The sequence below is a fragment of the Barbatula barbatula genome (assembly GCF_947034865.1).
Source record: "Barbatula barbatula genome assembly, chromosome: 14".
Lineage (NCBI taxonomy): Eukaryota > Metazoa > Chordata > Actinopteri > Cypriniformes > Nemacheilidae > Barbatula > Barbatula barbatula.
The window spans coordinates 160,593-187,956 of record NC_136777.1 but is presented as its reverse complement, the minus strand read 5'-3'; the positions used below and the strand labels follow the sequence as shown (position 1 = coordinate 187,956).

The 27,364-nt window shown below is 41.7% G+C and overlaps 5 protein-coding genes across 9 annotated transcripts; 3 read left to right on the top strand and 2 right to left on the bottom strand.

Annotated features, from left to right (window-relative positions):
- Positions 1–380: 380 nt before the first annotated feature.
- Positions 381–5,519, top strand: ccnj (cyclin J). 3 transcript variants are annotated; one of them, XM_079472947.1, is made up of 6 exons: positions 381–557; positions 740–815; positions 1,188–1,398; positions 2,733–3,032; positions 3,475–3,634; positions 3,911–5,519. In XM_079472947.1, the coding sequence occupies exons 2-6, from the start codon at positions 747–749 to the stop codon at positions 4,257–4,259; spliced, it is 1,089 nt and encodes a 362-aa protein (XP_079329073.1). In that variant the 5' UTR covers positions 381–557; positions 740–746; the 3' UTR covers positions 4,260–5,519. The 3 variants fall into 3 exon arrangements, with proteins under 3 accessions (XP_079329073.1, XP_079329075.1, XP_079329074.1); XM_079472949.1 differs by having other exon boundaries at positions 471–557; positions 1,188–1,628; positions 3,911–5,262; XM_079472948.1 differs by having other exon boundaries at positions 474–557; positions 2,733–2,966; positions 3,911–5,262.
- Positions 5,357–19,931, top strand: herc4 (HECT and RLD domain containing E3 ubiquitin protein ligase 4). 3 transcript variants are annotated; one of them, XM_079472942.1, is made up of 25 exons: positions 5,357–5,519; positions 7,437–7,682; positions 8,203–8,362; positions 9,468–9,544; positions 9,638–9,859; positions 9,930–10,021; positions 10,329–10,459; positions 10,556–10,716; positions 10,806–10,894; positions 11,436–11,560; positions 11,654–11,713; positions 12,667–12,778; positions 12,988–13,177; positions 14,837–15,009; positions 15,086–15,205; positions 15,281–15,379; positions 15,450–15,626; positions 15,763–15,906; positions 15,994–16,160; positions 16,437–16,503; positions 16,583–16,665; positions 16,742–16,925; positions 17,470–17,572; positions 17,725–17,965; positions 19,554–19,931. In XM_079472942.1, the coding sequence occupies exons 2-24, from the start codon at positions 7,457–7,459 to the stop codon at positions 17,931–17,933; spliced, it is 3,171 nt and encodes a 1,056-aa protein (XP_079329068.1). In that variant the 5' UTR covers positions 5,357–5,519; positions 7,437–7,456; the 3' UTR covers positions 17,934–17,965; positions 19,554–19,931. The 3 variants fall into 3 exon arrangements, with proteins under 3 accessions (XP_079329068.1, XP_079329069.1, XP_079329067.1); XM_079472943.1 differs by lacking the exon at positions 19,554–19,931 and having other exon boundaries at positions 8,208–8,362; positions 17,725–18,710; XM_079472941.1 differs by lacking the exon at positions 19,554–19,931 and having other exon boundaries at positions 17,725–18,710.
- cox5b2 (cytochrome c oxidase subunit 5B2) lies at positions 18,873–20,139 on the bottom strand. The gene is made up of 4 exons (XM_079472951.1): positions 20,007–20,139; positions 19,530–19,600; positions 19,344–19,443; positions 18,873–19,105 (listed from the first exon to the last, which is right to left on the bottom strand). Exons 1-4 carry the CDS (start codon positions 20,101–20,103, stop codon positions 18,993–18,995), a joined length of 381 nt encoding a protein of 126 aa, XP_079329077.1. The 5' UTR covers positions 20,104–20,139; the 3' UTR covers positions 18,873–18,992.
- dnajc12 (DnaJ (Hsp40) homolog, subfamily C, member 12) lies at positions 20,108–22,314 on the bottom strand. Its single transcript, XM_079472950.1, has 5 exons — positions 21,642–22,314; positions 21,230–21,308; positions 21,016–21,155; positions 20,819–20,939; positions 20,108–20,736 (listed from the first exon to the last, which is right to left on the bottom strand). Exons 1-5 carry the CDS (start codon positions 21,717–21,719, stop codon positions 20,654–20,656), a joined length of 501 nt encoding a protein of 166 aa, XP_079329076.1. The 5' UTR covers positions 21,720–22,314; the 3' UTR covers positions 20,108–20,653.
- Positions 22,254–26,831, top strand: sirt1 (sirtuin 1). The gene is made up of 9 exons (XM_079472946.1): positions 22,254–22,540; positions 23,141–23,269; positions 23,527–23,765; positions 24,100–24,252; positions 24,341–24,488; positions 24,620–24,699; positions 24,784–24,970; positions 25,161–25,712; positions 25,791–26,831. The coding sequence occupies exons 1-9, from the start codon at positions 22,312–22,314 to the stop codon at positions 26,036–26,038; spliced, it is 1,965 nt and encodes a 654-aa protein (XP_079329072.1). The 5' UTR covers positions 22,254–22,311; the 3' UTR covers positions 26,039–26,831.
- The last annotated feature ends 533 nt before the right edge of the window (positions 26,832–27,364 follow it).

The following is a 27,364-nucleotide window of genomic DNA, read 5'->3' as shown; positions in this document are numbered from 1 at the left end:
CTAAAAGAACTTTGAGGACTTTAATGATGATCCATTGGTTGTTTTTACAGCAGTTCAATGATGAAATATGAATAATGTGCAGAAAACATTGTAGGAGATGGACAGGATAATCACTCAGTTGTATATAATGTTTAAATACAGATCTGGACTGAATGGAGTTTAGAGTATAAAGTTGTGTTCACTGTATTGTGTGCTATGTGTAATCTCTATAAATGTCAAATAAAACACACATCTCTTGTGTGTAATCCTTTTCTACATGTTTGTACACTGTTTGAGAGCTAAACAAATATATCCTGTTGACTCTAGTGTCAAAAGACGAGAATTAAACTAAACGCTTTGCTTCTGTAAAGTTTAAAGCTCCAAAACAACAATGGAGAGACATGTGCAACACGATGACGCTGATGAAAGCTTCGTCGTGATTGGTGGTTCACTGGTCGGTGTGATTGTAACGCGGCCTCTCATTGGCTGACGGAGGGCTCCGTCGGTTCTTCACACACGCGGTGTAAACTTGAGTTTGTGCGGTCAGGTCAGTCTGCATGCGGTCGTCTCTGGACACGGTGAGTCGTTCTTACACGGACTTTACAAACACTTTCACGTGTAGATCTCCTTCCGTCTGTGGGGGTTTACACGCACGCATTGATGAGCTGTTGTGATTATTGTTGTGCACATTGAAAAAGTGTTAAAGCAAGACGAGCTCCGTCATCGTGATGTGATGTGATGGACAAACATGATGTTTCAGGAGATCAATGGAGCTGGAGGGTCAGTGGTGGAAGGGCGAGCTCGCGGAGGACATCTATCATGCTCTGCGTTACAAAGTGTGTATTCACTTCACTGAGAGATGACGTGTGGGTGATGGTGGTGAGGATGATGATGATGGTGGTGAGGATGATGATGGTGGTGAGGATGAGGATGATGATGATGGTGGTGAGGATGATGATGATGGTGGTGAGGATGATGATGGTGGTGAGGATGAGGATGATGATGATGGTGGTGAGGAAGATGATGATGGTGGTGGTGGTGGTGATGATGAGGATGGTGGTGATGAGGATGGTGGTGATGAGGATGGTGGTGATGAGGATGGTGGTGATGAGGATGGTGGTGATGAGGATGATGAGGATGATGATGGTGATGGTGATGAGGATGGTGGTAATGAGGATGATGATGATGGTGATGATGATGTGTTTCAGGAGCTCAGGTTGCCTGTCTACAAGGGCCAGTCCCCACAGCTCAGTCTCAGACGGTATTTCGCAGACCTCATCGCTATAGTGAGCAATCGTTTCAAGCTGTGCCCGGCGGCCAGACACCTGGCTGTTTATCTTCTGGACCTCTTCATGGACCGCTATGACATATCAGTACAACAGCTTCACATGGTGGCGCTCTCCTGTTTGCTTCTGGCCTGTAAGACACCCACACACACGTAGGCATGGGCATGTGATACCGTTTCTAAGGTATGAGCTGAGTTTACACAATAATAATTAAAGCCACAATATGTGCATTTGGACCGCTAGATGGTGCACTTTCAAAACAACAATAAAAGGTGAAGCTAAATGACTTTATGTTGGAGAAGGGACATGTAGTTTTCACCATCCAGAGGCGTATGGAGATCACCCATCATGTTCAGGGACGAGGTAATGAATGAATTATATTTGATGTCATCGTAATGAATTAGCTTGCTTAGAGACGTGGAATGTAATGCTACGATAGTACACGAATGGACTTTGTTGATTGATTTAGTAGCGTAATGCTACACATTTTTATGTCTTTACATTTAAAAGTCGTTTTTTGTGTTTCCTTTACTCGCCAAAGAGTAATCGTGATCCATAATAACAGAACAACAGATAAGCTCTTCTGCATTCACGTGTTGCTGTAGTTTCTACAAGAGGAAACTGAGGGTCGTGAGGAGCAGCGGATATTAAGTCACTGATATGAGACAAACACAAGGGACGGGACTTTAGTTTAAATGGGAATTTCTCTGGATTTACACATTCTTGGGAACATTTGGGATCATATTAGTACACAACTGCATGAAATATATCACACTGTAAATGTGATTTTTGGATATTTCATAACAAAAAATGTCCATATTGTGACTAAGATGTTTAGACCTAATATACATATATGTTCTATGAATGATGGTTTAAAATGAAATGTATTTCTGTCCAGTCGAAAAGTTGTAGTTTGTATTCGCAGATGTTGGAAAATAACAAATTCTAGTGTTGTAATTGCAATACCGTGAAATTGACACTTTTGCAAAAAGTTGTTATCATACCGGCCCATACCTATACACACGTCTGGTTTATTATCTCTGTGGGGACCATCCCTAGGCGTAATGGTTTTTATACTGTACAAACTGTATATTTTATTGCTTACCCCACAGGAAACTATTTGCAATGTTAGATTTTAAAATATATATTGTTCTGTACGATTAATAAGCTTTCTTGTCCATGGTGACCTCAATTTTGGTCCCCACAGTGACATGTGTTGGTGTGCATTCAGGTTTTGTAAAAACAAGGTCACACAGACACCTGAAATATTACAGTCAGGTTCGATGATTTATTTGGATGAAATAGAAGTGTGTAGACATGCTGCACTTTTAGTGTTATTAACAGCTGATCTGTGTGACTCACACTCGTATGTATAGAGCAGAACATCGTAGACATGTGAGGACACAAGCACCCACAATCCTCCCAGCGTTGTGTGGTTGTGTTGACTCTCATGTTGTTATTTTCCAGGTAAGTTCGAGGAGAGAGAAGACCGCGTCCCGAAGCTGGAGACGCTCAACGGTCTGGGCTGCATGAGCTCCATGAATCTGGTTTTGAGCAAACAGGGTCTCCTTCACATGGAACTTCTGCTTCTGGAGACGTTTCAGTGGAACCTGTACCTCCCTACGGCCGCACACTTCATAGAATACTACCTGCCCATCGCCGTCAATGAGTCTGACCTGCACGACGGCTGGCCCATGACGTGTATGGAGAAGACCATGCTGTACATGTCCAAATATGCTGATTACTTTCTGGAGGTCTCTTTACAAGGTCAAACTTCTGCTTTACAGTTCATGCTCATCTGTAACACAGATGGCAAAAATGTCTTTTAATGAGAGAAACACTCGGTTGTGGTGTTTTCATGCAAGCATGTTCAGTTCATGATGATCGCTCACACTGTTTCTAAAACGGTGGTCTTGGATTTTGGGAAATACTACACCTGTGAAAACTTGCAAACCTTAAAGACTTATCTGAAGCTTCTTGAAAAAACCAGAACAGGCCTGTCGCTGAAACATACACCTTAGATAAAACATTATAGATGTGTTGACACAGATAATGTGTTGTCGGCTTAACCAATGGCGTCATCTTATAAAATTGACAGCGTTACAATGCATATCATGATTTTATCATGCAGCAGTATGTCATGTCACAATACATCTCTAGTTATATTCATATTACACAGACATGAACACTGTGTTTGTCTCTCTGACAGATCATGCGTTCCTGCTATTTGTCCCGTCTCTGGTAGCGGCAGCGTGTGTGGCGTCTTCTCGGGTAATCTTGCGTCTGTCTCCCGCCTGGCCCCCCCGTCTCCAGTGTCTGACAGCGTACAGCTGGGAGCAGATGTTGCCCTGCGTGGAGCGTCTCTTACTGTAAGTTCACTGTCATCACTTTGAAGCTTTTCTGTCATACATCGTTCCATCAAAGTCTAATAATACCTGCAGAGTTAATGTTTGACTTAAGTTTCCTGCTGTTTTGAAATAAATGGTGTACATATGTCACAGCGCGTGTCATTTTTGAGCTGCTTATTAAAAACAAAGGCAATCACAAAACATGAACGACCCAAACTCAACATTTCATTTGTTGTTTTGGTCAGTTTGAAGGCAAGACCGCACAACTCCTCAATGGATTTTCTTTCTCTCCTCCAGCGCACACGACAGTGACGTTAAGGAAGCGAACAACTGCCAGCAGTCGAGCGCTCCGTCTGCGCAGGTGGCGTACCCCATTCAGGGTCAGAGCGTGACTTTGCATCAGTACATGCAGCGGCCAAACACGCAGTACATCCAGCAGAGCTGTCAGCCGGTGATGGTGTGTGCTCAGGGCCCTGCAACGTATCTGACGCATACAGGATCAATGCAGGCGTCCACGGCCCCTCTGCATGGCCTCGTGCAGCCTCACAACATTTCTGCATCCATGGATGCTAAAGTGAATATGCCCGCTAGAGCTTATCAGGTGAATGCACTGTACCCGTGCACAGGGCCGTGCTTTGACAGGTGACGGGCCGGACCGGGGGAGTGTGTTTGTTTTGTGATGTGTGTGCATTGGGAAATCCAACAGCGGATGGAAGCCCACTGCTCTTACATGTCTTACACTCTTACCATAAGCTGCTGATTTCTGTCGTTTTATTTTTAAGAATGAAGATGAGACGCGTTACATCACTATAATGTTGATTATGATGTGTCAGCTTATCAGAAATGTGCGATGTCATGTTGCTCTTGTGCATTATTCACTGAACTCTACCTTGTGCCGTTTCATTTCTTGTTTTAAGTTGACTGAATAGTGCCGTTATGATTTACAGACGTGTTTCATAATTGAAGACATCGTGGCACGTGTGAAGGAACTGTGGTTTTTACTAACATGAGCAAGTGTTCATTTACTCTACCTCACTGAATGTAGACTTATTGTCTTGTGACCTTATAAATGCACTTTGGTACAGCGTTTTTCTTTCTTCAAGCTAGTTTTAGTTTTATTGTTTTTTTCAATGGGCTGTATGGGATAGGTTCATGATTTAAAAAGCCACTACAAATGTTTACATGAACATTCACGTTTTTTTAAACTTTTCTTACACAGAAACAGGACTTTTAATGGGGTTTTGTGTGTACAGCATTTCAAAGCTGCTTAAAATGGCTGATCTTGCTATGAGAAGAGTTGGCAAATAAAGTTTTTTAGTTGAACTAGTGTAAGAGTAAACTATGAATATTACTTTAATAGCGGTGAAAAGGTCAAGGGTTAATTGCCACATGAACGCACACACTAATAATGTACCATAAATGCACTGTATGTTATTTAGGTTGCGCTGTCATTGTCCTGAAATGTGTAAATAGTTAGTCTTTACGCATTGCAATAGTTTCTGAAATATGTTCTTAATTTAACGTAACGTTATGTGCAAGAGAACTTTCTGGGACTTTTATTTTGACATGCAACGTACATTGTTGATACCGCTTATATCTGTAGAGATCAGTGGAGCTGTTTGAGAACACACTTAAAGTTAAATGTTGTTTTATGCATCTGATTTTATACATTTGTTATGTCAACAAAATGAACGGTATGACACTCCGCCGCACTTGACCCGCAGGAAGTCCACCCGTGGCGTCATATCCGGCGAGGAGGAAAACCTCTAGAATATTACAGCAGTTTCTGTGTGTGTGTATATAAGCGCGTGTGCAGCAGCTGACGCTCTTCTGAGTTATAGTGACATTACAGGAGACACGAGCATTACTGCAGAGGACTAAAAACACCCGAGACACTTATCAACAGGTAACACATCACACACACACACACACACACACACACACACACACACACACACGCAGAGCTGTCAGGCGTGTGTGTGTGTGCGCGCGCGCAGTTTCTCTCAGATGTGTGTTGTGTACTCGTCGCTCGGGCGTCAGTCAGTCAGTTTGTCTTTTTTTCTGATTAAATGTGAAAATTCGAGCACCATTGAGCATAAATATTATAGTGTAAGTATCACGTGTTTAACGCGCACGCACGCGCTGTGTTTGTATATAGATTTGAGTCTCATTGTGTTATTTCCGCGGTCACCTGAAGAATCATCACAATAACCCGTCAGTGCTCTCATCACTTACACATCATGGACAGTGAGGATTATTATGGGATGTTTGGTAGAAGTCAGGCATAACTGCATACGTTTGACTGCAGAGTGTGTGTGTGTGTGTGATAAACAAACTAAATGCTTATTTTAAGGATGTGCACGAATGGTCGAATATTCGATCCGTAATAACTAATCGAGTGTATTCGAATCAATCTACGTCACCACAAGCTGTCTGTCGCCTTGTTGAACAGAGTAAAATAGACCTGTATGCTTGTTTTTCTTATAAACAACATGTCAAACTAAATAAACAAGAGAAACACATATCAGAGACGGTCAATATTCTGTGTATGTCTTTTTCAAATTATTAAAACATATATATAGGATATAATATTAATGTGTTATATTTAATGTTTGATGTAAAATTGTCACTAAATAAACCGTAAAATACTGTGTCATAATTAACTTAATTTAAATAAACGAATATTCGTTTATTATGAGCTCAAATATTTGAATATGAAATGATTAAAAAAATGCCCATCCATCCCTATTATTAATAACAGAGTAGTTTCAGTGTTTCATTCTGTGTGTGTGTGTGTGTGTGTGTGTGTGTTTGTGTGTTTGGTGAACCACACTCCTCCCACAAACTGGAATTTTCTAGACTTTATGGGCCGGTTTCCAGAACAGGCTTAAGACAAGTCCCAGACTAACTTAAATGTTAGAGGTGTCTTGATTGATATATTTAAGTCAATGTAAGCTGTTTTCAGTGTTTTTGTGTTGTCTCAAGACCAATACATTTTTTTTGTAAAGTATGTTTATTAAATTGACCTATGTGTGAGGGATAATGCACAGCTAGCCGTGCGTTAAAGGGTTTTAATGCACAACATGGAGACCAAGAACCACACGACAGCTAGCCGTGCATTATCCCGCTTATATCACGGTTATTTGCTAAGTTAAAGCTGTTATTGATGTTTACAGTGTAGCTTTAGATCAAACCGGTGAAAATGACAGTTATTTTCCTCAGTTAATTCAAATGTAATCAAACTCACAGGCGCTAACCGTGCGTTACAGGGGTTTAATGCACACCCTCCAGCCAATCAGAATCCAGTATTCAAAGTCAGACCATGGTATAAACTAATTTAACTAAGCCTTGTCCGGTAAACCACCCCTATAAGTTTAGAGCTGACTTCACATACGGACTTCTAGTTATTATTCAACCATTACTTCCAGTTGTTGTTCTGTTTGTTAAATCAGCGAGCAGTTGCATAAACACACTCTCTTCAGTGGAAAACACAGAAGATATTTCGAGAAATGTCTCAGTGGTTTTGTGTTCATTCAATGGAAGTCAATGGAGTTCAGTGTTTGATGATCAACATTCTTCTGTTGTGTTGTGAAGAAAGAAAGAAACTCGCACTGGTTTGACACGACATGAGAGTGAATAAATGATGACAGAATTCCCATTTTTGGTTGAGCTGTCCCTGTAAGAACGAACCTAACTAGTAGGTTTAAATGAGACCAATCTTCCTTTTAATGTAAGTGACCTAAAACAGTTTTGTGATGACTAACATGTGAGACTAGCCTTCTGAACATGAAGCTTGTTTTCTTCAATGATCTCTTGAAAACAGGTGTGTCCGGGCCCGTGGTCATGCTGTGTTGGGGTAACGTGTCGTACGGGCAGCTGGGTTTTGGTGGGATAGATGAGGAGATCGTTCTGGAGCCCAGGAAATGCGAGTTCTTTGAGGGAAAGTGCGTGCGAGATGTGGGATGTGGCAGACGTCACAGTGTCTTTCTGCTGGAGGACGGGACCGTCTACACATGCGGCTGTAATGATCTGGGCCAGCTGGGACATGACAAAGCACGCAAGAAGCCAGGTAGAGTCAAACAACGTGACGCTTCATTTCCTGACGGAATGATGATTTGTGATTCACTGAACCACTTTGACCTGCAAATGTTTCATCGATTCCTGTTATTTCAAAATGATTGAAATAAAAAAATGTATCTTGCTGCTGAAGTTGATCCATCTGATTTAGTCAAACATTCCTTAGAACAACACACAGTCCCGGCGTGACACTGACTCCCAGACGTGTCATATACACACTCTTACATTGAAAATATAGTCATGTTCCTTGTGAGGGTTTCTTTCTACATCTTCTTCACACTCTTTTATTGTCAAAGAACAGAAACAGACAACAGGGCTCAGTGAAGGTTTATGCTTTAAAGTGATTGTTGGTACATTTGACCAGTATTTTTATACTATTTTTAGACTAAAATATGCTGATTATTTGAAACCATCAGGATGAGACGATTATTTAATCATAGTGACAGCACTAGCTGTAAGAGTAGCCAGTACAGCGTGATGAAGATGATGATGATGTGTGTGTGTCTCTGTAGAGCAGGTGGTGGCTCTGGACGCTCAGAACATCGTGTCCGTGTGTTGTGGCGAGTCTCACACTTTGGCTGTGAATGATAAAGGACAAGTGTTTGCGTGGGGTCTGGCATCAGATGGTCAGCTGGGGCTGGCAAACACAGAAGAGTGTGTCCGTGTACCCAGGTATACCATCAATGGCTCCAACCATTCTTCTTCATCTGCAGGGATTCCTATATATTTGGATGCACGATCAATTATCAGCCATATCGGTATCGTGTTGGCCGATAATCAAATTTATGCTGATATATTATAGCCGATAAATCATAAATCATTTCCTCTGGTTAAACATCTTCATCTGTACGCTGCTCACAGTTTAAGTACAGTTCTGTCTTTCTGTCGTGATCTTTCACTTACTGTTATTAGCAAAACATTGTTGATGTAGATAAAGTATTTATGAATGTGTGAATTATAGGAACAAAAGCATATTGTTTGAGTCAAACTGCTGTCTGAATGCTTTCAGTCTTGAGATCTGTTAGACACTTTTCTGGGTTGTTCTGGAAGAACATCTATAATTAGTTTATTAAATAAAAAATATTACAGAAAGGTTTGAAGGTTAAAGAACTAGTGTAAAGTAGGCTTGGTATATAGAACTAATAGTAACCTTGTTTTCTGTAGTGAATGTTTTCAAATAATACACAGTTCTGTCATGACAACTCTCGGAGGGTTTAGCGTGGTAGTGTACATGACATATAAATGTATTTGATCTTAGCAGATACGATACGATGTTTGGTACTTGAGACTTGGAACATGCTGCTGCTGCACATATAACATATATGAATAAACCTGGCATGCTTACACGATCAACCTGTTGCAGATCTATACAGGCGGGTTTCTGATACGCGCTGCACTGCTACAACAATCACTAGCCGAGATTGAAGCGTAGAGCAGCAAGCTCATTGGCTGCAGAAACGGAAGGAACCAATCAGCTGCGCCGTGTAGTAAAGTTATTTTGTCAGATTAGTTTAAACTTTAGGATTGCGCCATCATGCCAGAACTTTCTCTGTCATTTGTCCACTTTTTGCCGTTTGTTTCAGTCTTAGGAAATTTCATATTAATATTTAGAGACGGTATGTCGGCCAATATATCGGTATATCTGCATCCCTATTACTAACATGTATATTGTACATAACACATAAGGAATAAAGTAATCCAATGGATTTATTACAGAATGAACCCTGACATTTTCTTTGCTTATATTTTATGACCGTCTGTGTTTTTGTGTTCTCAGAACGGTCAAGAGTTTATCGGAGGTGAGCATTACGCAGGTGACCTGTGGTTACTGGCATTCTCTTGCTTTAGCCAGAGGTTTGTTTCTCACTCGACACCTCATGATCCTTCTATATTTCAGAAGTGTTTCACTCTAGTGATGTGTGTTTGTTGTGTGAACTCTCACTGCAGGGGGTCAGATATTCTCATGGGGTCAGAATAAATACGGTCAGCTGGGGTTCGGGACGCAGGGCGTTTCTGTCTCTACTCCACAAGTCATTCAGTCTTTACAGGGCGTTCCGTTCGCTCAGATATCTGCCGGGGGAGCTCACAGCTTTGGGCTGACTCTGTCCGGCGCTGTCTTCGGATGGGGACGGAATAAGTTTGGCCAGCTGGGTCTCAATGACCACGACGGTAAAAGAAAGCGCTTGTACAGTATGTTGTGTCACAGTGTTGGAGGTTTTGACGCTGAGATGTTCTTCAGATCGATGTTTTCCTGCTTTACTGAAGACTCTCAGATCTCAGCGAGTGGTTTATGTTTGCTGTGGAGAAGATCACACAGCAGCGCTCACTAAGGTCAACTTCACCTCCATCCACATGTACAGGCTTTTTGAATTGTTCATCATTCCTTCCTCAGTCAATTTCGATTCATTTACATACAGAAGATTCAATTCAACTTTTAATTCTGTCAAATATATCACATGTACGTTCAACACAAATCCTTTTGAAAATAGTTTTTGTGTTCTAAAATAACGTTTCATTCACTTTTTATGTTAAAGTTTAAATATAGTAATGGTTGGAAGGATGTGTGACACCAGTATCAGTGATGTTGAGTGTGTTGATATCATTACACACGTGTGTGTGTGTGTTTGTTATTGTGTAGGAGGGAGGTGTGTTCACGTTTGGAGCTGGAGGTTACGGTCAGCTGGGACACAACAGCACAAACCATGAGGTGAACCCCAGGAAAGTGTTTGAACTCATGGGAAATGTGGTGACGCAGATAGCTTGTGGAAGGTAATGTCCAATAATTCCTTAGTTCCACCGACAGAGAGCTTGTTGTGAGGGATGTCATTGTATAGAAGATGACTTGTGTTTTCATCTGCATGTAAGGCAGCACACTTTGGCGTTCATCCCTTCATCGGGAAAGATCGACTCGTTCGGTCTGGGAGGAAACGGACAGCTCGGGACCCGCTCCACCTGTAACAGAATGAGTCCTGCTCCAGTGAAAGGCTGCTGGCGAGCTTACACAGATCCTGTGCCGATGGAAACCCGTGAGTTCACACACACGATGATGGGACTTCATAATGACAGCGTGTTTGATATGAAGTGAGCATCCGATCACACAGATTGTGTTGTGTAGATGGTGTTTCAGAGGCTGGCGAGTGTTTCTGTGTGAAGAGAATCTACGCTGGAGGAGATCAGAGCTTCGCTCACTACGCTTCACCTGAGGTATTAGGCGACATTAGACCTGTCAAGTTTTCATCTTGAGTTTGCCATATTATTGAATGAAAAAGACCAGATTTTTGGGGATTTCATACATTCAGATTGAATCGTGTTATTTATTCCTAACTTTAGAGAAACACACAGTGATGGGTTCAATTCTTGCGGTGACTGCACACATCACAATGTTTCTATTGGCTCAGTTAGAGTCGTGCTAGTTGAAAGATTTAGATGTAAACAGTCACTACAATTTTTTTGTTCTTTGGTAACACAACAGACATCATTATTTACGAATGTAGTGATCCCCTTAAAGGCCCACTGCAATGCTTTGGAACGCACAGCATTATTTGATGTGTTGACGTCTGAAAAATTCTGTCATCGTTATTAGCATATCAGTTTATTTACGTCCTTAAGGCTCACTCATTTTCCATAAAAGGAAGGAAACATTTGTATTGATTTCACTTGCTCTTTAAGTCTGCTTGCAGAATTGCCACGTGTATTTGGATGTTTTTCTTTCATGAACGTGAAGTTTGTGTTTGTGTGACTGCAGGACAACATTCCTCCGCTGGATGTGACAGTTTGTAGCCCCGGCGGTCAGATCTGCACTCTGACCTATGATCTCATTCAGAAGTGGACGAGGAACACGCACGGGAGACTGTCAGCAGAAATCACAAAGTACTGACATCGTGTCTGTTTTCACGTCACATTACACCATCAATTAAACAGCAGCAGTACATTATAGGGATGATGTGATGATGTCTGTTACAGTGAGATTGATCTGGTCTTCTCCTCAGCCAGTTGTCTCAACGGAAGCTTTCTGTCCACGAGGTGAAGACACATACATTCAACATTCACGTTGCGATGCTGTCGTGTGCAATATTTTCATTAAATGCATTTACAATACGTATTTAATTACTTATTTTTTCATTTGTATTTTCCTAAACAAAAAAGTCAAATGTAATTTGTAATCAAATACTATGAGAGACTGTATTTTGTATTTTAAAATATGCTGTTCTATTCTTGCGTACAATAGTTTCATCACCATGCAGGGGTGGCACCACTGATCAGAAATTGCTGAAAATGTTTAGAAGACAATATTTAAGTGTATAATTTAAATAAATTCCATTAATACCATATGCAATATCATGGTATTATTATACCTCCCTAAAACATATAAGATGCTTAACTAAAGACTGACTTGGGCTATTATAACAATTGAATGAGTACTAATGTTTAGTTATTAGTGTGCTTTAGAGAAACAGACAGACATTCAGTGCTAGATAAAGATTCTGCATGCACACCTGACTGCTCCCAGGAAAATCAGTTAGTCATCTTTTTGTCTGAGAGAAGATGTAGATGTTCACCTGTCATCTGTCTATAAAACATACTGTGCTGTCTGCTTCTAACGCTATCTGGAGCCAGGGTCTGGTTATCCTACAGGGAAAAACACCTTTTAATGAAGGTCATTGTTCTTCGTTTTTACCCCACACGCTCCATTAATCACAGACGCAGCTGATAACAGAAAAATATAATTCACAAGGTGAAAAAAATCATTTTACATTCCGTTGTCACTTATTTACTCTTATTTCAGTCAACTATTCTCCAGCCCGACTGGCTTTATTGGTAGAACTCCACATAAAGAATGTTGTTTCTGAAAATATTATAGTGTTATAGTCATAGTGCATCTGGATGGGCGTCAAAGTACGGGCAACTGTATTTGTGCCCATCTCGTCGTGTGGTTGTTGATCAGATGATGGTCTAATGTGTTGTGTTTTGTGTAGTAATCCAGGTCATTACAGCACTAACAGCAAGTGCTCGGGTGTGGATGTAAACACGGCTCGTCTGCTCTATCACAGACTCATCCAGCATCATTACCCTCATGTGTCACAGATCGTGAGTCTCTCCGAGATCATTTTTAAACAACAACAATCAACATTCTGTCCTTTCCTCGCCAGTCTTTTTCTGTGAGTCACAACATGAGGTCCTAGACAAAAAGATCACGGATCCTTTAGTGTTTCACAGAAAATGTAAGCGTGTGAGGATGACAGGGTTTTAACGTGGAAGTGTCTGTTGTTAACAGTGTTTGGTGTTTTCTGAGGCAGATTGCTGCTAGTTTAGAGAAGAAACTCCTGCCCAGGTTGAGCGGTTCTCCACCAGACATCGAAGCTTTGAGACTTTACCTCACGCTGCCTGAATGTCCTCTCCTGAACGACCCCAGCAACTACACAACACTGACCATTCCCTTCGCCAAGTGTGTCATCAGTCTGAAAGACGCTCCGCTCCGAGTGCTCGGTACATCACATAAGAATCAGTGTGCACACAAGAAGCGTGTTCTGGTTACAGGAGCTCTATTGTCTTAAACGCACAGTAATACAGTACAGAACACGTGAAATAGAAAAGAAGATAAATAGGAGACTAGAAGGATCAGAAATATAAGTCATAGAAAAAGGTACAGTTTAGTTATTTGCAAGTGTGCCTAGTAAGTACTGTATACTACAATTGTGTACTGTACATTTTACATAAAGAGTATAAGATAGTGCACGTAACAACTTGGATGACACCAAACCAACCGCATTATGAACCAACACAAATCTGGTGAACTGAACGTGTGCCTGTAGAAAATGTGTCTCAGACCTCCTTTTAAGAAATTTTAACTTTAACTCAGAAACATCCCCCCAGTGTTGTTTTTTGCGTCCTGGTTTAATTTTTAGTTTTACTCCAGACTTTGTATCAAGCTGTCATTTTAGTGTTTATTTGTTTTAGTCATGTTCATACTCTATTAAGTCAAGTAAAGTCAGCTTTATTTATATAGCGCTTTTTACAATTTTCATTGTTACAAAGCAGCTATACAAGAAAACACATTGACTATAAGCAAAACATCTAAGGTTATGCAAGTCAAAACACAGGTCAAATATCAGACACACAATAAATTCCTATATGCAGTGTTCATTAAATAAGACTATCAAATTCTAGCAGCCCCCCGGCCAGGCAAACAGTGTAAAACAGTCTGCAAACGGTGGCGAGGAACCCAAAACCTCAGAGGGAGAGAAAGCCTAACCAGGGGATTCCAGTTCTCCTCTGACAAAAACTGCTGCCTCTGCACAAGCTCGACAGTGCTGCACAACAAGGCAAAATAACAAAAGTTAGATTTAAGATTATCATTATGAATCCAATAGCGTCTGAAGTTTTGTAATAAAGTTTTTAAGTATAGTCAAGTTTCAGTCGACTAAAGTCTGAGCATATTTCTCTTATTTTAGTCAGAATTATCCATAACAATTTTGTCTAGTTTTAATCGACGAAAAATGTTTTTTAGTAATGCCATTCTATTTAACCCAGTCAATATAGTATAAGTACCTAGTAGTACAGATGAAACCAAAATCTTCTTTTAGCCAAACCCCTTTCAAACATGGTTATCTTATTATATTATTGTTACCTTATAGACTCAAGAATACATCCATTCCAGACACGGAAGACGCTCGGATTTTGAATTTACAACTTATTTCTTTAACCAACCAAACATGTAGAAGTACATACACGTAATAATTAGGCCGTCGGTCCCTTTCTCTGTGTCAGACTTCACTTTGTTGTTTGTCGTTTACTCTAACTCACCTCAAAATAGCGTTAGAACATTTCGTCTCGTCTCGGTCAACGAAAATGAAGCGACAATGTAGCACAGTTAAAATTGTGTAAACCACATTTAGTCTCGTTTTTTTTCGTCAACAATATTGCATTATACATTTAATTATAGTTATCGTCACATGATCAGCATTAACCTTGCGTCTCGTCTTGTTTTTGTCACGTGATAAAGGTTCGTTGACAATGATACTAAGTCATAATTTTCTACATCCTGCTCCAAAAGCAAAAATTCAAACATGACTCTAGACATAGATGGGTGTTCTCATCACTGCGATTCCTCTCCTTCATGATGACGGTTGTGTGTTTGTTGTGCAGGTAACTGGTGGTCCAGGTTGGAGCCGGTGGTCTTTCAGAGGCTGGTGGAGCTCTATAAGGAGGTGGTGGTGTATCTGTTGCACATGCAGAAACTGGGAATCTCTCACGGTGAACAGAGAATCTTCACCTGCTTTCTGCACACTTCCCTCAAACTGCTGGAGATCCTGCACTCGGTGAGTCACACAACAACAACAACACACAGTGACTCAAGACATGGTTTGTTTTTGTGTAATATTTGTCTGGTCACAGGTCAATGAGCGCGCTGGCCAAATAATCCGGTACGACAAGTTTTATATTCATGAGCTGGATGAGTTAATTGACATCAGGAACGATTACGTCACCTGGATTCAACAGCAGATGTTCTCTGGAGTGAGTTCTACTCGTGCACTCAAACACACAAGATCAACACGAGCAGAAGAGTTACGTGTGATGTGTTTCTCACAGGTCACAGACTCTCAGGTCACCCTGTGCAAATACCCCTTTGTTTTTGACGCTCCGGCCAAGACGACGCTGCTCCAGACAGACGCTGTGATCCAGATGCAGGTGAGACTCTGTCTGGCTCGTGTGAGATGAGGTTTGACTGTAGTAAACTCACATCACTGTGTGCTGTCAGATGGCTGTGGACCAGGCGCAGAGGCAGAACTTCACCTCTCTCTTTCTGTCGGGGGGCGGAGGGGTGGAGTCGGTCAACCCGTGTCTCATTCTCATCGTGCGGCGAGAGAATGTGGTCGGAGACACCATGGAGGTGCTGAGGAAGTCCAAAAACGTGGATTACAAGAAACCTCTCAAGGTAGGAGTGACTGTGACTGATTTCTAATGCTAGTTTAAGGGTTAATACTATCACTGATGAATGACAGGAGAATCGGTTGAGAATTGTATCTTATAGTATATGAATGTTTGAAGTGTGTGTGTGTTTGACGGCGCAGGTGATTTTTGTGGGTGAAGAGGCCGTAGATGCTGGTGGTGTGAGGAAAGAATTCTTTCTGCTCATGATGAAAGAGCTCTTGGACCCAACGTACGGCATGTTCAGATACAACGAGGACTCTAGACTCATCTGGTTCGCTCATAAGGTCTTCCGCTTGTTAATGATGATGATCATGATGATGTGTGAGCTGTAAATGAGAAGCTTCACTCGTTCACGTTCTGTTTGAACACAGACGTTTGAAGACATCGATCTGTTTCATCTGGTCGGTGTGATCTGTGGTCTGGCCATCTATAATCTGACCATAGTGGAGCTGAACTTTCCTCTAGCGCTCTATAAGAAACTGCTGAAGAAAAGTCCAACGCTAGAGGACCTGAAGGAGCTCATGCCCGACGTGGGAAGGTGTGTGTGTGCATTGATATTTTTAACATTCACAGATATCTTCTGGATATATCCTTTTATAAACAGCAGAAGTGAAGACAGTGTCTTTAAGGGCTCATGACATTGACGCGCATGTGTGCGTGTATGAATATACACCGACTCGTGTCACTGTGGTCCTGCAGGGAAGAAGCTTATAAATCACACAGAACAATATTTTTTTAAATGCAAAAGGATTTCTATGATCGTGTGTGTGACATGAGCTGTTGTGTCAAATGTTGAAGTTCTTGAATTCTTCAGGAGTCTTCAGCAGCTGCTGGATTATACAGAAGAGGATTTAGAAGAAACCTTCTGTCTGAATTTCACAGTAAGAAGCATTTCACATTCAAACATTATTCAAAAGAACACACAGCGTCTCTCAACTCTGCTGTGTTTTCTCATTCTAGGTGATAGAGGACAACTTTGGTGCTACAGAAGTATTAGAGCTGATACCCAATGGGATGGACATCGGTGTGAACATGTCCAACAGGTGCTGTGATCTCACACGCACACACACGCGCACACACGCACACAGACGTCTGACTGCATTCATGTGTTTTTCACAGGCAGGAGTTTGTCTCTGCTTACGTGGATTATATTTTCAACACTTCTGTGGCTCCTCAGTTCACGGCGTTCTACGCTGGATTTCATAAAGTGTGCGGAGGGAAAGTTCTGGAGCTTTTTCAGCCCAGTGAACTGCAGGCGATGGTGATAGGAAACACTAACTATGACTGGAAAGAGTTGGAGAAGGTAAACAAGAACAGTCCATCTGCTGTCTTGACTTGAGGAATGACGTAAAGCAGCTAACAGCACACACAGAATCATCACAGGACAGTCCTTCATCTCACAGAGCAGCTCTTCTAGAGTCAGTGGCGTTATTCAAATACTGTTCCATCCAGCATATACAGTCACGGACAAATGTGATGTCTGGAAGAGATATTTGCTTTGAATGAATGAATGAATGACCCCTCGGGTTACATTAACCATCATCATATGATATGTATCATACAAAATACTCAAAACATGGTTCACGTATTTATTCTACAGAATTATTTGGCAAAAAAGCAAACAACAGTGTATCAGGAAAGAGGAGTTTTACTTTAATATACAAACAAATGCACAGAAAATCACAAAAGCTGAGAATACATCACTCAAACAGTTCTGAATATATCAACTTTTTGTGTTGATCAGTTTTCCTGTGTTGGACATCTGTTCTATGAATGTCTGTGCTGCTGCTGTTGTGTGTGTAGATGTGTTAGATGAGGTCTGACGGTGTGACTGTATTGGTTTTCAGAGCACAGAGTATAAGGGGGAATACTGGGCGGATCATGCCACCATCAAGATATTCTGGGAGGTGTTTCATGAGCTGCCTTTAGAGGACAAGAAGAACTTTCTATGTATGTAATATTTATGAGCGTGAGCTCAGTTTATGTGATGACTATAAAGAAAATGACCGGACTCAAACTCATTGACCATTAGTCAATCATTAGTTTGTGAGTAAGGGTTGACCTGCTGCTGTTTTACGAGTGTCCTCATCTCTTGTGTTCAGTGTTCCTGACGGGCAGCGACCGAATTCCCATTCTGGGTATGAAGAGTTTAGCGCTGGTCATTCAACCCACTGGCGGCGGCGAGCAGTATTTCCCTGTAGCGCACACGTGCTTCAACCTGCTAGACCTTCCCAAGTACACTGACAAAGAGACACTGAGAGAGAAACTGCTGCAGGCTATTGAACACAACCAGGGCTTTAATCTCGTCTGACAGCGATGAAGCGCTCCATCTGAGAGACGCAGGTAACACACGCTTCAGAATGAGAGGAGCGCAATCGCTCGCATTCATCACATCTATAAACTGTGTTTTTATAGCAGTCTTTGGTTATTTACTCAAGGGATAAAAGATTTCTGGAAATATTCCCTGTGCTTACGCTTGTGTTTCTTTGGTTAAAGTAGCATTAAAAATGTCACGTATGCAATGTTTTCATTATTTTAGATATACTTCAGATATAAATAAACTTCAAGAATTCTTGAGCTGTTTTGAAGTTTCTTTTGCTAAACCAGTGAGGTGGACTGATACTGGTCCAGTATTCTCACGTTTTTATCGTTTTTGAACATTTTGTCATCTCACAACTGCCGATCCAGATTTTTCTTGTGAATAAATGAACATTTTGTTTTCTGCACATTATTTTGTTATGAAACAATGATGTTCATCTTCTTCAGGATCGTCTGTGTTTGATGCCTTAATTTAAAAAAGACAAACTCAGTATTTATTCTTGTATAATTTCTATTTGAATAAGTATCAAAATCTGATTTAAAGTCCAGATGAAAATCAAATGTGTAGTACTCGGTTTCAGCATTATCATAAACATGAATAATAAAACGCCACCGATAGCGTTCCATCTGATCAAACCACAATAACTGCTGTTAGTCTTCTCATCACACGCGTCTGCTTCCATTAACCTGTACCTGTGTGTGTGTGTGTGTGTTGCTGTGACAAATGCTGGTCTTTGAAGATTGTAAATAAACACAATTTTTTTCTCTATGTTTGTGTGTTTCTGTTTAGACAGCATCTGACTGTCTAGATATTTACCACCGAAAGAATAACAACAACTTTAACAATTCATTACCAGTTTCGTCATGTTTTTTATAATTGAAGACTGATTCACTTATACTGACAGTAATTGTGCAGATCCACACATGTCAGTGAAGCTTTGAAATAACTTTATTTTTAGAATGCTGTACATGTTTGGCATGGGCGCCGAGGTTCATACAGTATGAAGAGCAGATTAAGTTCTGCTGCATGTGTGTGAGAGAGAGAGAGAGATCAGTGAGGAAGCTCGTGATGGACGAGTTCATAATGCGAGCCGCAGGACGGACAGCGCTGTGGGTTTCCTTCATGCAGCCAGAACCAAACAATGGCCGTGTTGTCCTCCTCACCTGCACAACACAAGAAAACAAGTTCAAAAGTCCTTCTGGAAAATAACCATGACCTTTCCCCCTCCCCCTCCCTCTCTTTTCATAGGCCTTTAAGTGAGTTTATTTGATAGATAATATCAAATAAATAAGTTTCTATATAGTTTGAGTGGAAACATTCACAAACGACACATTTGTAGATGTTATTTCAGTGTGAAGCGTATGAACATGAGCTGCTGTTTCTCTAGTGCTCGTGTCTTACACAGACAGCCAACCAGACGCTTGTTATTGATGCTGGGCACGATATGAGGGTCGTCTCTGGTTCCCGTATATTCCTTTGGCTTGAGAATGCTGTATGGATCCTACACAACAGATGGAGTTTGATTCATTTACAGGAAATCTTACTGTAAAGCTGAAACTCAAATGAAATGTCACAGGTTTGTCTCACTTTGCCCTTCTTCATGGCCTGCAGGACACGTCGCTCCAGACCTGCAGCCTGTTCCTCATCTGTTGGGATACCTGAAACACAAGTGACGTCATCTGGGATTGATTTCTCGTGGGCCGCTGGATGTCGCCAAACCCCGCGAGATCAGATGATGTTAATGATCAAGAATAACTGACACACGAACTCAGATTCATGCCAACAGAGGCCGGACTACAAATGACCTTCATTCAGATCACTCTTCATACTGTGAAGTGTTATTACTGTCGTTTGTGTTACTGATACTTTTTCAAATATAGAGAATCTTTCTATCGTGTCGCTTTAGTTTCTGTAAGTGTGAACAGGTGACATTCGTGTTCTGCTGAATACACAACAGCGCTGACATTAAACTCGTTTATTAATACAGACAAAGCGCAACATGTTTGTTTGTTAGTTAGCGTTACACCTGCAGGCGCGACATCAGAGCGTCGAAGCGTCTCTCACCTTTAGCGGACATCGCGCGCTGAGGTGTTTGCAGTAAAACATGTTTCCTTCTCATCAAAGTGACGCGACACGCGCGCAGCAGAAGTTTACTCGCCATCTTCAACTTGTGTGTGTGTGTGCGTGCTGCACGACCCCGACGCGACTCGAGTTTATGATTGACGGGAGGATGGGCCAATCAGAAGGAAGAGCCGCTAAACCAACACACAGAGGGGGCGGTGCGCGAGTGAGTTTTTCTTTTAAATGTTAAAAAGTTTTCCAGATACAAAATAGTTGATTTTATTTTGTCAGCACACAAACACAAACACTCTGAATGTTCATAGCAAAGCACACGATACAAAAATACATGAACACACACATGTTAAACAAGTGTTTATACAAGACATCCAAATATCAACATAAAAAGAAGAAAACATACACTTTCGATTCTCATGTAAATACAAATGAAGAGTTTGCTTCCAAAATGTTTTTGTGGGGTTAGTTATCTTAAATCTTTATAGTTATTATGGCTTAAATCAAGTTCATTCTCTAAGATAAAACATGTTGTTTCCTGATGATCAGATATTCACCTCTATACGCCGAGGATGTACAATCACAGAAGACAAACACACAAAAGCCAGAAAAGAGAAGACAAGAGAACGGATGAATCTTTATATTTCATAGTTCCTGAACTTCTTTAAAAGGCCTGAAGGAGCTTCGGCTGCCCAGCGGAACCTGTGATGCCAATAATCACCTGTCAAACGCACAAAACACCACAACAGTAAATCACAACAACATTCACTCATTGTGTGTGTTTATGATTCTTTTGATCTTACTTGATGGCAGTTGACCAGAAGTTTTCTCTTCTTGTTTCTCTGATGGAGTGTGTTGATGTTCTGGGTCTTTGGGAGCTTCCAGCATCGGCTCCTTCTTGCTCCGAACAGCCCAGTGCATCGACTGAACCGCCAGACACACAACTGTCATTCTTACTGGGATTATAAATCCTCATTTATTCAAGAATCATTTCACTCACCATTCTAACAGAGTCACTGAGCGCTTGCCACTGGCTGAATGGGATTTTAATTTGACTTCTGAGCCAGAGATCATAATTCTTTCGTTTCTTTTCATCTGTCAGAACTTCTTTAGCTTCCTGTAACTTCTGAAACTCCTCAACTGCAAACAAACAAAAACACCTGATACAGAGAAATGCTGTTTTTATTATGAAATAATGAATGTTATGGAAATACCTGCACTGGGGTTTTCTGGGTGTTTGTCAGGGTGACAAGACAGGGCTCGCACTTTAAACTCATTAACAATCTGCTCCGTCTATGAGAGAGAGACAGTTAGTGAAAGACAGACAGACAGAGAGAGAGAGAGACAGTTAGTGACAGAGAGAGAGACAGAGACAGAGAGAGAGAGACAGAGAGAGAGAGAGGAGTGACAGGATGTTGTGTTGTTATTCGCTTCCGCTGTGTGACACATTCAACAGGCCTTTCTCCTGATCATCAAACTCATTCTCTGACAGCTGTGCACTCATCACATCATTTACACACGTCACAGGCACCACTCTCACATTTAAGAACCATTGTATTTTAGGGCGACGTTTAAAGCAATACGTAGGCCTACAAAAATAAACGATCTTGTTAGTTGTGCGTTTACCGTGGAGAGTTCATCACACCCGAGCAGCCCATAATAATCCTCCGAATCCTCCGATCTGCAGTTTAATATCGACTCCATATGCGCGTCAATCTCCGACACTCAAGTAACGTTACACTCCCGTTACCGTAAAGTCTCGTGTATTCACTCCCGTTACCGTAAAGTCTCGTGTATTCACTTCCGTTACCGTAAAGTCTCGTGTATTCACTCCCGTTACCGTAAAGTCTCGTGTATTCACTCCCGTTACCGTAAAGTCTCGTGTATTCACTCCCGTTACCGTAAAGTCTCGTGTATACACTTCCATACCGTAAAGTCTCGTGTATACACTCCCGTACCGTAAAGTCTCGTGTATTCACTCCCGTTACCGTAAAGTCTCGTGTATACACTCCCGTTGCCGTAAAGTCATTTTTCAGTGTTATGATACTTTCTTGTATGTCTGTGGTGTATCATTTGCGTCTGTTACGCTTCTATAATTGTATTATTTATAATTTAAGTCTATCTCGAAGTGTTGTCTTTCTATCAGATCTTAACATCCGAATGGTTTCCAGAACGGTGTTACCGTGTCGCTGTTTATCACGTGCTCGGTTTAAATGGCCGTACGGCGCACGCAGTTGCAGTGACGTCATGTTAGGTGCCCACTGGAAGCTCCTCCCCTACTCACTCCCAGCCGAAGATGGCGGACTGCGAAAATAAACGGGACGGACCCGCCGATACCGGTCGCTCTGCTGATCCGGACGAGCCGGTGGTGAAGAAACCGAGAGGGATGAACCCGTCCGGTGATCCGGAGCACAACGGAACCGAGTCGGCGAGCTCAGAGCCGGCGGGCATCGATGAGAGCGATCAGGCCTCAATAAAGCACACTGAACCCGGGAGAACCGCCGAAGCCGAGCTCGAGCTCTCCGGTAAACTGATGACTTAAGTTACTCTCTTAACCGAGCTGTCAGACTGACCGTGTTTTCATTCTTCATAAAGACACATTATAGTGAGCGAGACGCGCTCTTCAGACTGTGGTAGTATCATGAGTGTAGTATGTATGCACTATATGATCACGGTATTGGGCTGTCCTGTGTCTCAGTGGTTACATCATGACGCGAGTATCTGTGGATTAGCTTTTGCTATGACATGACATATCGCTTATTGCTCCCTGTACTCTCTGTTAGTCTCTTTGGATAAAAGCGTCTGCTAAATGACTCCATGTAAATGACGCTGAGGTCAAGGGTTCGATCCCACCGGATTACACATACTCAGAAACAGTGTATAATAATGCAAGTTTATTTTTAGCGTATGCAAAATGCATACATGTATTATAATGTGGTGATGATGTCATTACAGTACTGCAGTCTTAAATCCGTTTAATCGTAAAAAAGCATTTGACAGGATAAATGCTGATGGTGGTTTTGGAGGGAATATATCTCACTTTTCAATGATGGCTGTTGTTCTAATAATGTATTACTGGAGCAGATGTGACATGAATGTAAGATTTTGTGTTATTTTTCACACAGAGTTGTCTCATGAAGGCGTCCATCCAAATGGCTTTACATCACCTGATCGTCATGGTGATGATGATGATGATGATGATGAGTGCTCATCTCGCGCCAGCTCCAGTGACTGGACCCCTCAACCGCAGATCGGTGAGACTTGACCGAACTCAATCTGTCGGCTGAATCCTGTGCCAGTCCACAACATTCCTTTTAAAGAAAAACCAATGACTGGATTCAAGCATTAAATCTTTCAAAGAGATTCAGACATTAGTTTGATGAAGCTCATCTTGATAAACTGAACGGAGAAACATTTTGTTCAATTGTGACAGTGAAGACAGACGTTTAGACAGACGCTTTGTGTGTTTGGTTTATGTTGCTCACAGATTTTTATGATGTTCTTTGTTTAGGTTCCTATCGGTTTATTCAGCAGCACATCATGAGAGGATCCGATCCGAGGGCCATTCTGAAAGATCTGCTGCCCGAGACCGCCCTTCCACCAGATCTGGATGACATGACACTGTGGCAGATCATTATCAACATCTCTGAACCACCCAAAAGAAAGAAACGCAAAGACATCAACACCTTAGAAGACGTCGTCCGGCTCCTGAACGAAAGCAAGAAGATCCTCGTGCTGACCGGTGCTGGGGTGAGTGTTCAACACGCTCGTCCTTAACACAGACCAGAGCCGTTCTTTCACATTTCACGTTGATATTTGTCTAGTATTGATTTGTGCATTTTTGCACTTATGTTTTGTTACCATTTATTTACTCTTTTTTTTTTTTTTATACTGCTATATATACAGTATGGGTCATTTTTTGTTTCAATTTTAATTTGGTGTTTATTTTTAGTTAATCATTTTTCTGCGCTTTTTTCAGTTTTTTTATTTGATTTCAATCAACAGAAGCGTTTAAATAGTTTGATTTAACTATAATAATGGTGTTGCAGACAGTGAATGGAGATGTTTCTTTGTTTCTCCGCAGGTTTCTGTTTCCTGTGGAATTCCTGACTTTCGATCACGAGATGGCATTTACGCTCGACTGGCTGTGGATTTTCCAGACCTTCCCGATCCGCAAGCGATGTTCGACATTGATTATTTCAGAAGAGACCCGAGGCCGTTTTTTAAATTTGCTAAGGTTTGATAAACACTTCTGCACTTCCAGACGAGAAACAATAACTGCCAGTTAATGTCAATGAAAGTTTTTTCCACCTCCTGTTTCTCAGGAAATTTACCCAGGACAGTTTCAGCCGTCTCCGTGTCACAGGTTCATCTCAATGCTGGATAAGAAGGGAAGGTTACTGAGAAACTACACGCAGAATATTGATACACTTGAGCAAGTCGCTGGAATCCAGAAGATTATTCAGTGTCACGGTATATAAACCACACCATCACATTTACATTGAATGTCAACAAGGTGTTGCTGTTGGATTTGAGATCATGTGTGATGGATCGGTTTTATTTCCCAGACAAAAGTGTAATGGCATAGTTCTGTTTGTCTTCAGGGTCTTTTGCCACAGCGTCTTGTCTGGTGTGTAAACATAAAGTGGACTGTGAGGCAGTAAGAGAAGATATATTCAAGCAGGTATGATGGAGAATGTGAACGTCAAATGATTTGCCTGCTAAAGCCTGGGCTGCTTATGGAAACTGTGTGTTTTGCTGGTTGCAGGTGGTTCCTCACTGTCCAAGGTGTCCGTCAGACATCCCTTACGCCATCATGAAACCAGACATCGTCTTCTTTGGCGAGAACCTTCCGGAATTCTTCCACAGAGCCATGAAGCAGGATAAAGATGAGGTGGACCTTCTCATCGTGATCGGCTCCTCGCTGAAAGTTCGTCCGGTTGCTCTCATACCGAGTATGTTCTGTCTTCTGTTTAAAGAAGGAGTGCAGTCACCCTGTTTTAAATGTCCCTGCACACCAATGAAGTTATACACAGTTTTTACATGAACCATCATGTCCCGAACACCTCGGCTGTGGTGCTTTTTTTTCTTGTGAGTGATTTTAGGTTTGAAATGAGAGCTTTTGGTTGTTCTGTCTCTGTAAAGGCTCAATCCCTCATGAAGTGCCTCAGGTGTTGATAAACCGCGAGCCGCTGCCACACCTGAACTTTGATGTGGAGCTGCTGGGAGACTGTGATGTCATCGTAAACGAGCTCTGTAATCGGCTGGGTGGAGACTTTGAGCAGCTGTGCTTCAACTCCTGCCGTCTCAGCGAGATCCGAGAGAAACCCCCCGCCCCGTCACCCATACCAGTGGAGCCGCTGTCTGCCGAGAGCACGTCCACGCAAGAGACCGATGCTGCCGACTCTTCTGAGGTCACCGCTGACTGTCCAACTGCTCCGTCTCCTGAAACAAATGAGGAGACATCCGAAAGAACGAGTCCTTCGCCGGAGACGACCGAACCCAGCGGCCCTCGGAGCCTCCAGTTTGAGGTGACGGACTCAGGCTTGAATACACAGTCTGCGAAGACGACAAGCCCTCGTGCTGACAGACCTGAAGAAGAAGAAGAAGAACCTGAGGAACAACAGCGGGTTGAGATGTCCAGACGCCGCTGGAGGAGACGAATCTGTCAGAGTCCCATCAGCAAACGCCTCGGAGGTAAAGCCTTCATTACTTTCTCTGGGTTCACACCATCTGTTACTTCCGTCTTCTCATAAATGTTGTTGTTGTTTTCAGCCTCTCAGTATTTGTTTCAAACGCCGAACCGCTACATTTTCCACGGTGCTGAAGTTTACTCCAGTTCAGAAGATGAGACGTCCAGTTCGTGTGGCAGTGACAGTGAGAATGAAGACAGTGACGTGGAAGAGGACATCACACCGCCGATCGAGAGCGAAGAGACAGTACAAGAAAATGAACACAAAAGCCTTCAGACAGACAGCACGACAAACACAAACCTACACAACAGCACAACAGAAACACGATAACCGCTGATGGACTTCTGCTCTGATCCCTGTCAGACCTGTTATGTTTTCTAATGCATGTTGCCTTTCATTTTGTTTGCCTTATACAGTTTTCTTTTATTATCACCAGTCTGTTTGTATCTTTAGATGTACAAAATGTTTCATTCCAGTGTGCCAGTGGACGCTTGGGATAAAAAGGGAATGATTTTCAGACCAAAGATTGCTTTTTCCATATCTGGTTTTTTTTGTATTTTGTCAGAGCCGGTCATTGCTTCTGTCCACCATCTTCATCAAACTCTGGCATTTTCTCAACAGTTGGCAGCTACGTTCAGTCTATTCAAACTGTTTTATACCTTGTAATATAGTCATGGACTTATGGTTGCCATTTGTTATCTGTTTTTGCAAGACAGAGACTGACATGCATTTTGACTCTTGTTCTTTTTGTCAAGCACTTAGTGTCTTTTGTCTCTTTGATGGTTTCTACGGAATGCATTTTTCTGTTGTCACTGATTGGGCATTAAATCTTTATGACACTGTCAACTTGAATTATCAACACAACATAATGCAGTTTGACTTCATTTCCTCAAAATTTCCTTGAAAATGTTTGAAAAATGTCATTTTCACCTCACACGTTCGGTGTTTGCCTACATGCAGGCGGGACATCAAGTGTGACCACACATTTCGGAGCTGTTATCACACACATACATACTGGTTTCTTTACATAAAGCAAGTGGTTTTGTATAGGAACACTATTGTGTGTATATACTTAAAAAAAAGAATCTCACAATGATCAATTTATATAAATTATCATTGAGGTCCGGCATCCTATTCAGTTTAGTTGGATTAATTACCTTGTCAACAACTCAAGATGTGATTTCATGTTCCACATGTGAAGGGTCCAGAAGAAAACGCCTTTAAATTCGTCAGACTGGTTTCTTTTAAAAGAGCATTTTTATCAGACTTGTATAGGTTCAGTACCATTAATACCACATGTTTTAGACCAGACAGAATCTGATGGAGAGAACTACTCAAAGAAATAAGAAAGAATCTTCTGGGGCCGGTTGTTCAGAAAGTTTAATCTGGATAAGAATGATGTGTGAATCCCATATTTTGCTATCTAGGGTCAAATAATCCATCTTCCTTTTTCCCCTTTTTTCAAAGCAAAACTGGATTGCGTCACCCACGCACACACACACACACACACACACACACCATTTCTAGGGTTTACATCCAGTATGCGGCAGTCCTGTGGGAGAAAATGCCTTGTTGATGCTAGAGGTCAGAGGAGAATGGGCCGACTGATTCAAGCTGATAGAAGATCAACTTTGACTGAAATATCCACTCGTTACA

Bases quoted from the DNA above. Each gene is read 5' to 3' on its own strand.
- herc4 (XM_079472942.1), top strand. From the start codon at position 7,457: ATGCTGTGTTGGGGTAACGTGTCGTACGGGCAGCTGGGTTTTGGTGGG. The intron at 16,666-16,741 runs GTGCTGTGATCT...TGTTTTTCACAG, and splicing joins GGTGTGAACATGTCCAACAG to GCAGGAGTTTGTCTCTGCTT. The intron at 16,926-17,469 runs GTAAACAAGAAC...ATTGGTTTTCAG, and splicing joins ACTGGAAAGAGTTGGAGAAG to AGCACAGAGTATAAGGGGGA.
- ccnj (XM_079472947.1), top strand. From the start codon at position 747: ATGGAGCTGGAGGGTCAGTGGTGGAAGGGCGAGCTCGCGGAGGACATC. The intron at 3,033-3,474 runs GTCAAACTTCTG...TCTCTCTGACAG, and splicing joins TCTGGAGGTCTCTTTACAAG to ATCATGCGTTCCTGCTATTT. The intron at 3,635-3,910 runs GTAAGTTCACTG...TCTCTCCTCCAG, and splicing joins TGCGTGGAGCGTCTCTTACT to CGCACACGACAGTGACGTTA.
- cox5b2 (XM_079472951.1), bottom strand. From the start codon at position 20,103: ATGGCGAGTAAACTTCTGCTGCGCGCGTGTCGCGTCACTTTGATGAGA. The intron at 19,601-20,006 runs GTGAGAGACGCT...CTTGTGTTTCAG, and splicing joins GCGCGCGATGTCCGCTAAAG to GTATCCCAACAGATGAGGAA. The intron at 19,444-19,529 runs GTGAGACAAACC...TCTGTTGTGTAG, and splicing joins AGGCCATGAAGAAGGGCAAA to GATCCATACAGCATTCTCAA.
- dnajc12 (XM_079472950.1), bottom strand. From the start codon at position 21,719: ATGGAGTCGATATTAAACTGCAGATCGGAGGATTCGGAGGATTATTAT. The intron at 21,156-21,229 runs GTATTTCCATAA...GTTTGTTTGCAG, and splicing joins CCCAGAAAACCCCAGTGCAG to TTGAGGAGTTTCAGAAGTTA. The intron at 20,940-21,015 runs GTGAGTGAAATG...CTGGCGGTTCAG, and splicing joins TCAGTGACTCTGTTAGAATG to TCGATGCACTGGGCTGTTCG.
- sirt1 (XM_079472946.1), top strand. From the start codon at position 22,312: ATGGCGGACTGCGAAAATAAACGGGACGGACCCGCCGATACCGGTCGC. The intron at 22,541-23,140 runs GTAAACTGATGA...TTTTTCACACAG, and splicing joins AGCCGAGCTCGAGCTCTCCG to AGTTGTCTCATGAAGGCGTC. The intron at 24,971-25,160 runs GTATGTTCTGTC...GTCTCTGTAAAG, and splicing joins TCCGGTTGCTCTCATACCGA to GCTCAATCCCTCATGAAGTG.